The sequence below is a fragment of the Phyllostomus discolor genome, chromosome 1, assembly GCF_004126475.2.
Source record: "Phyllostomus discolor isolate MPI-MPIP mPhyDis1 chromosome 1, mPhyDis1.pri.v3, whole genome shotgun sequence".
Classification (NCBI taxonomy): Eukaryota; Metazoa; Chordata; class Mammalia; order Chiroptera; family Phyllostomidae; genus Phyllostomus; species Phyllostomus discolor.
The window spans coordinates 143844806-143856850 of NC_040903.2; the positions used below are offsets into that span (position 1 = coordinate 143844806).

At 57.7% G+C, this 12045-nt stretch overlaps 1 protein-coding gene across 1 annotated transcript; it reads right to left on the reverse strand.

Moving 5' to 3' along the window:
• Nucleotides 1-1797: 1797 nt before the first annotated feature.
• Nucleotides 1798-12045, reverse strand: MMP14 (matrix metallopeptidase 14). Its single transcript, XM_036030352.1, has 10 exons — nt 11671-12045; nt 7411-7559; nt 7038-7160; nt 6344-6651; nt 5689-5850; nt 5254-5411; nt 4978-5116; nt 4703-4853; nt 4127-4242; nt 1798-3804 (listed from the first exon to the last, which is right to left on the reverse strand). Exons 1-10 carry the CDS (start codon nt 11773-11775, stop codon nt 3473-3475), a joined length of 1743 nt encoding a protein of 580 aa, XP_035886245.1. The 5' UTR covers nt 11776-12045; the 3' UTR covers nt 1798-3472.

Below are 12045 nucleotides of genomic sequence, written 5' to 3' on the forward strand. Positions count from 1 at the left end.
AACTGCCTCTTTTTAGCGCTTGCCCCCAGTTTAGTCTCTTCAGAGCCGGCTTCCCTGGGTCCTGCCCAAACCTCCTCACAGATTCCCCTTGGCTCTCTCCTGGCTGCTCTAACTCACATGTGCTGCTTTCGAATAAAGGAACTTGGAACCGTAGACATTGGGTCAGGCCCAATGGACAAAGGGGGTAGGGCCAGTGAAAGCACATTTGCAGGTCTCTTAGGAGCCTTGGGGCCCTCTGCTCTTCTCTCACCCCAGCCTGACCAGGGCAAGTAGTTCACTCAGCCAGGGCCTGAAGGTCACCAAGTCACTTCCTGGGTAGCCAGGCAGCCTCACTGGGCTGGATCCCTCAGCCCAGGGCAGCACGAGACCAGCAGCCTCCACCCAGCAATTCTCTCTGCTCTTCCACCCCTTCCCCCTTTGTCTCTGGTCCTCCATTCCCATCTTTCCCCTTGGCTTCAGAGAGCATCTTGTGATTCCGGAATCAGGGCCAAACAATTTCCTCGTGATGGGGAAACCACATTCAGCCTTGGGAGCCCGGGGCTCTCCCTCCTCTTCCCTTTGGCCATCCCCCCTCCCCAGGCTCCTCCACTGGTTCCAGCTGTGTTTTGCAGAACTCCCACTGGATAACATCTGTAATTGTCTCCAGATGTGGGCCACGAAAACACAAGGGGGCCATGAGCTCATCCTTGAGTTCCTTGCCACATGCACAGGCCTCACCACCCCCAGACACCCCTGACTTTTCCATGCCAGTTTCTCAGGGGTCCCTATCTCCTCCGGTGAGGGTGGCAGGGAGGTGGTGTCCAACTCCACTGAGACACACGGGCTGTGCCAAACAGCTGTTGGCAGGAGAGGCGCAGGAGGCTGGGTGCAGGGTCAGGGTTCCTGCCTGGCAGGAAGATGGGGTACCCCTTCTGCCAAAGCAATCACACCAAGCAGCCCTGAATAGCAGCTGGATAGGACTGGCCTAGGTGGGGCCAGGGCTCTTGGAGGCAGGCTGTGGAGGGGGCCTGGGCTGAAGCCCAGGGTGGGCTGGGCTGAGGCAGGAAGGGAAAGGGGTGGGGAGTGGGGGGGATGAGTGCTCCCCTCCAGCTGAGCTGACTCAGCAACTGAGCTATTCCTCCCTCAGGCTGGTTTCGGAGGAAGGGTGGGTCAGCAGCCTGGGAACCCTGTCTGGCCCAGTGTATAGGGAAAGAGGAAACAAAGCCTGGCTATTCTGTCCTGCCCTTCCAAGCTGACCATCCTGCCTCTCCCGGGCGGTTGGGGTAGAAGTGCTGTTTGGCCAGAGATAGGCCACTCCTAACTGGCCTTGAAGCAGCCAGTCCGTTACCTCTGCCCCAGGAGCCCAGCCCCAGGCCTGAAAGAGGCTCAGACCCTGAGGGCTGGGGTGGAAGGCCGGCCAGAGCCTGGGGCTGAATATGATCCCAGGAATCCTCAGCAGGAGGCAGAGCCTTGAGGAAACAGGGTCTGTGGCCAGATCACAGGACTGTATCGTGCAATTTAGGAAGCTTCCGAGTGGCCTCAGCTTGACCACTTCCTCCTACCTTTGTAGCCGCTTAGGCCGGGTCGGGAGGGTGCCCTGTGGATCGCCCCCTCTGCCCTCACGGAGTACACCTTTCTCCCCAACTCTGGCCCCTGAATCCCTTTATCCATCAGGTATTTTATGAAAAATACCGAATGCCCCCTCCTGGAAAGCGCTGCTCATGAGCACGCTCCCCCCGTTCTGTTCTCCTCGCAGCCACAGCCCATTTGCACTGAGAGAACAGCAGCCACACAAAGAATGTGAAACACCATTTATTCTTTGTGGAAAGGTTGAACAAGGTCAAAAATGTCCTTAGAGGGCACTGACCCAGCCCCGCCCTGCAGGTTCCTGGGGTCGGATGCCTCTGCCCCCCACCCCCACCCTTCCCCATGCCCCTTGTTAACAAAAAGGAACGATTTGAAAGGAATTCATATATAATAATTATAATAAAAATATACATTAAACAAAACAAAAAAACCCAAACAAGACAAACTTAGCCGAACTACCAGCACCGTTCTTCCCATTTCCCCCACCCCCCATGCCCCCACCCCTGACATCCCTCTCCTTTCACCCCCTGAAAGGTCTCTCACTCTCCCAAGTCCCTGGTACCATGACCACCTCGGCGGGGTGGCCGAAAGAGACTTCAAATGGGTGGGCTGGGTGGGGGTGAGGGGCGCAGGACATCGATAGGATAGGCTGAGGGGTGGGGCATCAGGAAGTGAGGGGGTAACCTGACCAAGAAATAAGAAATGTACAGGCACCTGCCCCTCCCTGAGGCTGGCTGAGGCAAACTGACTCAGGGCTGCCTGCTGCTGGGAGCCTCCTGCTCCCTAAGAAGTGGGTGGCTACTCTCATTAAGGGCCAGTCCCCAGTCCCTGCTCCTTTCTCTGGGCTCCTCACCCTTCCCCTCTGCACTGTCTAGTCAGAGGGGAGGGACCAAGGGGAGCAGGTGTGCCCTCCTCAGGCCCTTTCTGAGAGGTCCAATAAAATGGACCCTTCCCTGGGTACCACAGCCCACCCTGTGGCATCCTTGCTGGCCTGGCCTGCCCGCCCCCAGCTGTCCACTCCTGCTGCACCTTTTGGTCCCACCCCGACCCCTCTGATGGCCCTGCCCCTGGCACTTGCCCCCTGCTGCCTACATTTGAGCCTTGAGGTTCATCCCCAGGGCTCCCAACCTAATCTCTCTGCAGGGTCCCACCCTGGTGGCTGCGCCCCCTGGTCTCATCTCAGCTGTTCCCACCTTGACATCTCCATCCAAGGCTAACAGTTGGGAGAGTAAGGCTGTCAAGGGTTTCTGCAGCCTCAGTTTACTCCTTAATGGCTCAGGCTCCTTCCATGAAGTTCTCGGGGGGCAGTGGGTGGGGGAGAGGCAGATCTCTGTGGAGAGGACTGACCCTCTCTAAGCTTTCAAGATCTTAAGATGGCTTTGCAGCTCCCACCCCCTCACACTCTCTCAGGGTCTCCCTTCATAAAAGGTTAGATTCCTTTTAACTGAAAAGAGTGGTGGGAGGCTGCCAATTGGGTATACCTGGGGGCTTGCTGGGGCTGGAGTGCCCAGAGCCTCCTGAGGTCAGAGTTCAGAGGTTAAAGGTATATCAGGGAATGGAAAGGAGCAGATGACCCCATTTGACCTTTACCAGTGAGGTTTGAGGGTCCTGCCTTCAAGTGCAGAGCCAAGACATTCAGATGAGGCTGGACATACACCAAGGTACAGGGGCCCCTCAGGGGCAGGGACTGGAAGGGGTGGCCCCTGTTCAGCCCCCAAGAGACCCATCTTGGGAAGAAGCAATGCCAGGGATGAGGGTAAGAGGGGCCAGTCATAAGGCAGAGAAGGGAGGTGGGGGTGAGGAGGGAGCTTGGAACGGGTGGGAGCAGCCCACCCACCACCATCTGCTGCCACTGGCCTTCAGAGGCAAAGTCCACATGGTAGGAGTGGGCGGGCGGCAGTGGGGGTCAGACCTTGTCCAGCAGGGACCGCTGGCAATAGAGCAGTCGCTTGGGGGTCCCATGACGTCTGAAGAAGAAGACCGCAAGGCCCACTGCCAGCACCAGGAGCAGCAGCAGCACGGGCAGCACCACGGCGGCTGCGCTCACGGCCCCGCCGCCTTCCTCGTCCACCTCGATGATGATCACCTCCGTCTCCTCCTCAGTTCCCTCGTCGGGCCGGCCGCCCGCAGGGCAGCCCATCCAGTCCCGCAAGGCGGACTTGGGGTAGCCCGGCTCTACCTTCAGCTTCTGGTTGTTGAATTTCCAGTATCTGTTCCCCTTGTAGAAGTATGTGAAGACTGCAGGGGTCAGCAAGAAGGCGGCAAAGGAGACAGAGGCGGGGCCATGTCCAGGAGGCCCGGAGAGAAGAGCAGAGGGAAAACGCGTCAGTGAACTCAGCTATAAACAGGGTAATTCTAGCACCAGGTGGCAGGAGTGGTGGGGACTAACGGCTCGAACACCGGGAGGCCCTTAGCCCAGTGCCTGGTCTGTGGCGAGGGCTCCACCATCATTACCGTCGTCATTCTTTTCCCACAGTGCTCTCCACCTTTCCTCCTCCTCTCTCTTAACTCCTGTACCCATCGATCCTCCCCCTAGAGGCACTTCCCATGTCCCTCTCACCTTCATCGCTGCCCATGAATGACCCTCTGGGAGATTCAGGGATTCCTTCCCAGACCTTGATATTTTGGGGGTAGTCGTTGTCCACTGCCCTGAGCTCCTCATTGAAACGGTAGTACCTGGTGGAGCAGAGAGGAAGGGAAGTGGTTGGGCACTGGGCACGTCCTCAGAAGGTAGCAGGACCTGGTACTGATTCACCAGTGAGTTAAGAGTGGCTCTGGACAGGGGTTTTGAGTAATGAGGGCCTGCAGCTGAAAGTGGCGGAAGGTGGAGGTGGGAGGGAGGGCCCAGGCTCTAAGAAGCCACCAGCAGCCCTTAATGACAGTGCCAGGCTGCTGGAACGGAGGCATGGTGCTGGGGGCAGGAGGCGTCAAATGACCAGGTCTGAAACGGTGACCCGGTCACATCCCACTCACTCATCATCCAAAGGAGGCTGCCTGTTGCTAGGCAACAATGGGGGCTTAGCCAACTCCTCCAGGGAAACATCCCAGAGGTAAAATGTGTCTTTCTCTAGAAGACAGGGAATCTGGTAGTGGTGTCTGAGGAGGCAGGCCTGGGGTCGAGGGGTCGAGATCTTACTTGTTTCCCCGGAAGAAGTAGGTCTTTCCATTGGGCATCCAAAAGAGAGCAGCATCGATCCTGTCAGTAGGCAGGCCTCGGCCCAGCTCCTTAATGTGCTTGGGGTAGCCAGGCTCCAGGGAAGCTTCATCAAACACCCAGTGCTTATCTCCTGGGGAGGCAACAGAAGGGCGGGATCGAGGTCCCACTTGGGTTCTAGGGTCTGTGGAGGAGTCAAGTGGAATCTGCTCATCCAGGGAGACCTTCCCCACACCCCAAGACTGTGGCCTGGTTACCTTTGAAGAAGACAAATTTGCCATCCTTCCTCTCGTAGGCAGTGTTGATGGACGCGGGCAGTCCCCGCCAGAAATGGCCGATGGGCATCGGGTACCCATCTATCACTTGGTTATTCCTCACCCGCCAGAACCAGCGCTCCTGGGAGGCAGGCGAGGGAAGAAGAATACATTATGTCTCGTCACTCAGTTCCTCAGCTCAGTCCCCAAGGCTCTCCCGCTGCCTCCTGGTCGTCAAGCCTCTTTGTGCCCCCCCACCAGCCCACATCTTCCTCTCACCTTGAAGACAAACATCTCCCCTCGAAGCACAGCCACGGTGTCAAAATTCCCGTCACAGATGTTGGGCCCATAGGTGGGGTTTTTGGGCTTGTCAGGGACAGAGGGCCTGGAGGTGGTCCTGGGCTGAGGGGGCATCTTGGTGGGGACTGACTGACTCCCTGGGGCAGAGAACACAGGAGCACTTCAGACGCGGTGGGAGAGGGAGAGGAAAGGACAGACAGATGGGCAGACAACACCCTTGGAAAAGGTGGAGGACGTCTGAAGCAATCAGCTAAGGAGGGACAGAAAAGGTAGACTCGAAAGTGGGAGTGGACAGAGGCAGAGTTTGGGGGTGGGGAGACTGTAGGGCCCGGGAAAGGGGAAGAAACACGCAGGCCAGAGCAGCAAAGACAAGGAGCAGAGGGAAAGGAGCAGGTGTGGGCAGAGATTACTTGCCATACAGTTGCTGGATGCCCCTGCGGTCATCATCGGGTAGGACGAAGTTCTCCGTGTCCATCCACTGGTAAAAGGGCGCCATGATGGCCGAGGGATCGTTGGAGTGCTCGAGGCCCAGGGCGTGGCCCAGCTCATGCACGGCCACCAGAAAGATGTCATTGCCTGGGGGGACGGGGAGGGTTATGATGGCAGCCTGGGTCCCTTCCCGAAGACTCCCAGCTTTGCTATCAGAGGCTCCAGTTTCACACCCAACTCTGCCTGCAGGGTTTTTCACTCAAAAAGCCACAAAGCCCCCCAGGTCTTCTGGGAGAAGGTGAGAGAGTGCTCTGGGGCTAGATTCCAATCCCAGGAGACCCGTGCTAAGGGAGGCTGAGGCCCTGTCTGGGTCTGTTTCTCCCCAGATGACATCTGTCTGGAAAAGTGGGTGATGTGGATGCTCTGAAGTCTTTGACTGAGAAATCAATGATGGGGTGAGAGAAAAAACCACATGTAAGTAGTTCAAAACTGGATTCCTTTTTTCGCTGGAAGTCAGACCTGCAGATCTTTGTAGACCCCGGCAGCCCTGAGATTTGGGGTATAAAGTTGTGGGAGGAAGCAGGCCAATGCTATACGAATGACCACTGACTCGCCCCAGAATAAGAGTCCCAGGGCTCACCATTCAGATCCTCATTATTGACAGTCCAGGGCTCGGCAGAGTCAAAATGGGTGTCCCCTCCGATGTTGGGGCCTGGGAAGTAGGCGTGCGCAAGGAAGCCTCCCTCGCCATCAAAGGGTGTGCTGTCGCCGTGGAAGCCATCAGCGAAGAAGATCATGATGTCGGCCTGCTTCTCATGGCCCTCGTGGATGTAGGAGTAGGGTACCTCTCGGAAACGCAGCGGGGTGGCGCTCTCCCACACGCGGAATGCCTTGCGGATGGCCTCGTACGTGGCATACTCGCCTACTTTGGGGGTGTAATTCTGGATGCTGAGGTCCAGCCATATGGAGAGAGGATTACAGTATGTTAGGATTATAAGCGACAAAATTCTCCTTCCCTGTACTCACTCTCCCAGGGCTGACCGAACTGCTCAGCCAGCCTTGCCTGACCCAGCTCTTCTTGCTGCCTCACCGTGCCTCTGCCCCAAGTACTGAGGGCTTAGGGGACCCTCAGGCTTTCACTTTCTGGCCCTGAGGTGTACCCTTCCCCCTTATAGGCTGCACCTCTCTCCAGGGTTACAGCTATTCTCCATCCCGTTCCCAAGGATGCATCCGAGGAAGAGGTGAGGATGGCAAGATGCCTCTGAGTGTCTGTAAACAGAACTGTCGGGAAGGGGAACCCAGTGTGAGAAAGGCCACTTGCCTACTGGACTCACCAGAAAGTAATCTCGTTATGCTGCCATTTGGAGCCCTGGATGGCATAGCGCTTCCTTCTAACATTGGCCTTGATCTCTGCTCCAAACTTGTCAGGAACACCACAGCGGGGGCGCTTCATAGCCCTGAGGTAGGTGGGAGTGTGAAGAGTGGGATCAGTATAGTGTATGACAGCCAAAGGTCTTCAGAGGTCAGGGGGAATGTCTGGCCCCAGGGTCAGTGTGGGCAAGGTCAGGGTGAATAAAAAGAGGGTCAGGATCAGCATGTGGGGATGAGGCAAGGGCAGGAGGCAGGCAATCAGGGAGCAACTTCTGTGGTGCTCAGTGCTGTGTCAGTGGGTGCTGGGCAGAACTCCTACCAGGGTCTAGCACTTACTTCATGGTGTCTGCATCAACCTTGCCTGTCACTCGTAGACCGTAGAACCTCTGCATGGCAGCAATGGCAGCTGAGAGTGACTGAGGCAAGCGCTGTGTGTGGGTACGCAGGTCCCCAGGGGGCAGGTAGCCATACTGCTGCAGCCAGGCCTGTAGGGAAAGGGATGTGGCTTAGAGCATCCCCACCCAGACCAAGGGAAGCCTCTGCCTCCTCATGGCACCTAGCATGAACCCTCCACTTGATGAGGAAAGGGCAATGAGCTTCAGCCTGGCTCTGGCAGTGGGTCTGGAGGCACTCCAAGACTGGAGGCTGGACCAGAACTCTGGCCCAGGCCCCAGTATGGCTTGTCCTCCTGGAGCTGCAGGCTCCAGCTCTGGTCACTGGCTGTAGCTGTCTTCAGGATGGGAGCCCTGGTTGTTTAACCGAGTTCTCAGATGTCTTCTCAGGGTGGAAAGGGGAGAGGCTGAAGGGCTCCACTCTTGGGGCTGGCATGAGCCCCTTGTGAAAGAGGGATGGTAAGCCTCCAGGGCCCTCATGGTTGAGATTTTTTAGAAAGGAGGGCAGAAGAGGAGCTGGGGCCGAGGCTGGCTGCTGATAGGGGAAGCTGGGGCCTCTGCAGGTGGTGAGAGGTGTGATGCAGCCCGAGCCAGGATCCCTCCACTGCTTCCATCCAAGTGGCATCTGGCCTAAGGCTGGGGACCTAAACCATCCATTTAAGGATCTCAATACACGGAGTGGGAGATGGGGTGAGGTGGAGATTTGGTGACTGTATTTATTTTATTTCAGGCATGTTGTGAATTGTTCATAATATAAAGGCTGGCATATTGCCTTAAAGTAAAGTTAGGTTTTTGGTCTTTGATTGAAAGGCACACACACTGCGAAACCTTGTTGAGGAAAAAGTTTGCCTTTATTGTAAGAACAATGGAGTATTTTCCTAAAGCCTGCGAAGGAGAAGGAGCCAAGTCATATATGGGATGTGAAAATACTTGGATTCTTGAATGGGGAAGATACTGCCTGGACACCTGGTACCTGCTCCAGCTCTGCCTCTGTAGGCAGGCCAGAGAGGGGCTGCACGGCACCTGGCAGAACTTGGGGTGCAGAGGAGTTGAGGCTGCAGTGTTAGGTGCTGTACCTTCTGCCCCAGGTTATTAGGATAAATCTCCACGTGGCCCTTTGCCTCCAGGCTGACGCCCTAGTGGCAGAACAGTGCTCTTGCACAGGGGCTAGAGGTGATTCAGGAGCAGCTGACTGGGGACCTGAGCCTGCAGGGGCAAGAATTGCAACATAGTGTTGGGAAGTAATCCCCCAAGGATGATGGAGGTAGGGCCTGAGATGTAAACAACACAGCCTTTCCTCAGCCAACAGGCCTGGCCAGAGTAACCCCAGCACCACCCTGCTCTGAGAGCCCTTTCTCAAGGGTAGAAGCAAGAGCAAAGTTTAACCTCTGGTATACCACAGCGGAGCGGAGCAGGGCGCTTCAGGCTTGGGCTGCTCTCCACAACAACTACATGCTTGCCCTGACCTGCGCTGGCTGATGCCTCAGCTAAGTGCCTTCGGGAAGCCTGCTGTGGCCTATACCTATCTGTGCAGGAAACTCCCTTTGCCCCTAGCCTCACTTGTAGGGCAGACACATTCTAGGCCTTTGACCCCAGTTAGGAGTTCAGCTCTGGGAAAGGATTAGAGTGGCCTATGCAGAGCTGGAAGTCAGGAGGACCCAGGTAAGGTCCCCTTAACCCTCAGGGAGTGAAACTGAGGGGAATTCTAGGGCAGGATGATGGAAGGGAGGAGGGTGGCAGAGAGGTGAGGAGAATCTACAGCCAAGAGCTCTGGGATAAACCCTTCTCCCTGATGAGTCTTTCAGGAAGGTAGGCAGGTGTAAACATTCATACCCACAACCTCCACCCCACACCCAAAGTCAAAAGTGAAGACTTAGTCAAAGAAGGGACTTCCCTCGAGTCAAGAGTACTGGAAGTCCTGGGAAGGAGGTGCCCCTGTTCCTCTCCTCCCATGCCTAGGCTTTCTTCCCTCACAGGGGCAGACTCTGAGCAAAGCAAGAACCGCAGAGACTGTGAGGTTGGAACCACAGAAGAGAGGACTCTTGTGTCTGCGGCTGGGTGGGGGAAGGGCTGAGTGCCAGACAGGCCAAGGGGAGAAGAGGGCTGTCCTGAAGCCGCTGCAGGACTATGGAGGCCTGGGCCACCCCAGCTCCTCTGCCACACTGTCCTGGAGAGGGAGCAACAAGTCGGGTCAAAGAACTGTTCCTTGGCTTTGTCTTGAAAACGGAGTGGTGCGAGGCATTCCCCAGGGCAGTGATTTTCAACCCTTCTCATCTCAGGCACGCATAAAACTAATTACTAAAACTCTTCGGGGCACACCAAAAAGTGTATTTTTTTGGCCTATCTGACAAAAAACTGGTCTGATTTTGATGAATTAACACTGGACAGCTATTGTGTGTTGCCAGTTGTCATTTTTTTTTTTTAATTTGACGATCTAAGGAAAAAAGAGCTCAGTGCCCCTGACTAAATAGTCAGGTATTGCATGTTTTAAAAATTCTTGCGGCACACTGGTTGAAAAGCGCTGCCCTACGGGATAGTCAAGGGAACTGCTCCCACCTCTGGCCTAGGAGCCCAGGGTCGGGGGCACCCTCTGGCTCTCCAGCAGGCCCCCGTGCAGCAGCCTGTGGGCCTGCTCTTCCCTCCCTCTGCCTCACACCCCTCCCTGGCCCAGAAGCAAATGGTGGTTCTGGCACTAGGACTGCCCATGCCCCACTTAAAGCAGAGAGAGGGCTGCCCGCCTCCCTTTGGGGGCCGAGTGGGGCAGGGGAAGGAGGAAGGCAGGGCAGGCGAGTTTGGCAGAGGGCTGCCCCCCAGGTGCCCAGGCTCCTTTTGTTGGGAGCTCTGCTTTCAGGCTGCAGATGAAGACTCCAGGCCTGGAAAGGGTATGCCTCCTCCGCCTGGCCAGCGCCAGGATTAGCCACAGGGCGGATTTTCACACTTCCTGGTCACCCCCTGCCTAGGGCCACCCTTCTTCTTTCAGCCTCAGATCCCTTTAGGACAGAGAGAGTGTGTTCTTTCTGGAGATGTTTCCTCTAGGGGTGGGACCAGGGCGCCGATGGAGTTGGAGGAAGCCAAGTCCAGATCCCCTCCCCCTTCTCAGGCCCTTCCCAGCCCCTCCAGACCGCACCCAGGCACCCAGGCCCTGTCGGGGCTGAGTGGGTTGGGATGTCCCAAAATAAGAAGCTGATCAAATCCGTCTCCCACCTTCACCCCAAAATAAAAGAGAGAGAGAGAGAGAGAGAGAGAGAGAGAGGAAAAACCTCTTCAGACAACTCCCACGCGACTTCCTCCCCGCCGGGTGGGCCCACGTCGAGGAATAGGTTGGGGGGCGCCTGAGTCAGCCAAGACCTGCGCGGGCGCCCAGGCCCAGGCCCTGTCCCCATTCCACCGTGCGTGCGGCACCTCAGTTTCCATGCAATTAACACAGAAAAGCAATTAACAACAAAAAGGGCCCCGAGGCGAGGGCGGGGGAGGGGGCGGTGGGAGGAGGCGGCCCGGCCGAGCCCCCGCTCACAAGGAGAGCTTTGTGCGCGCGCGAAGGCGGCCAGGGCGCCAGCGCCGCGACCCTCGACGCCAGGGTTCCGGGGCCGGGACCCAGAGGGATCCTCTCAGGGGGACCGGGGCCGGGGCCGCTCCGCCATCCACCCGCGACCCCACATGGGCGCGAGTGCGCGGGTGGAGGGCCCGGCCGGCGGGCAGCGGCCGCAGCGTGGGGGTCCCGGGCTGCGGTCCTCCAGAGCCCTCCCTGGCCGCCCGGCGCCGGCGCCCGCTGGCGGGAGAGCGCGGGCGAGCGCGGGCGAGCTGGAAAGTTAAGAAACAACAAACTCTTCCACATGACAAGAAACCAGGAGAGCGCGGGGTCTGAGCCGAGTCCAAATATTTATCAGACTCCCACTGGTTCCAGAGCGGAGCGCAGAGCCCGGGGGAATTGGGGAGGGTGGGGAGTGGGCCCGGCTGTAAAGTTCTTCCAAGGAAACGAGTGGGAAAGAAGGCGGTGGCGGGCGGGGGGTGGGGAGGGTGGAGGAGGCAAAAGTTGGATCAACTTGGAAGTCTGGAGGAGAGAAAGAAAAAGGAGGGGATCTTGCAGGCCGGAGCGACCGGGACCCCGAAAGCCCGCCGCTCCGAAGGGGGCTTCCCATTGGAGACCCCGGGGCTCGCCTCCTCCGCCGCACGACCCCAGGCAGGGCCGGAGGGGCTCACTTACTTCGGGGCTGAAGCTGCTTTGGGCCGAACTGAGGGAGGCGAGCGCGGTGGCGAGCGCGAGCAGAGGGAGCAGCAGGCTGCGGGAGGGCCGTGGGGCGGGAGACATGGTCCGCGACCGTCCGGGCAGACCGGCCGTGCGGGCTCCGCGGCGGGGCCCAAGCCCTGGAGTCGCGCCGCCACTCCCTGGGGCGCCTTTGTCTTCGGGAGGCGCTGAATTTGGATTCCTCGAGCGCTGTCCGCCTGGAGATGAGGCAATTGTTCTTGAAAGCGCCTGTTAGCTCGTCCCCTCTTCTCCGTTTTTTGATCTTTCTTTTGCTTAGTCGGCGAACTGGATCGCGAGCCCTCTCTTGCTCTCTCCTCTGGTCCCTCCCTTCTC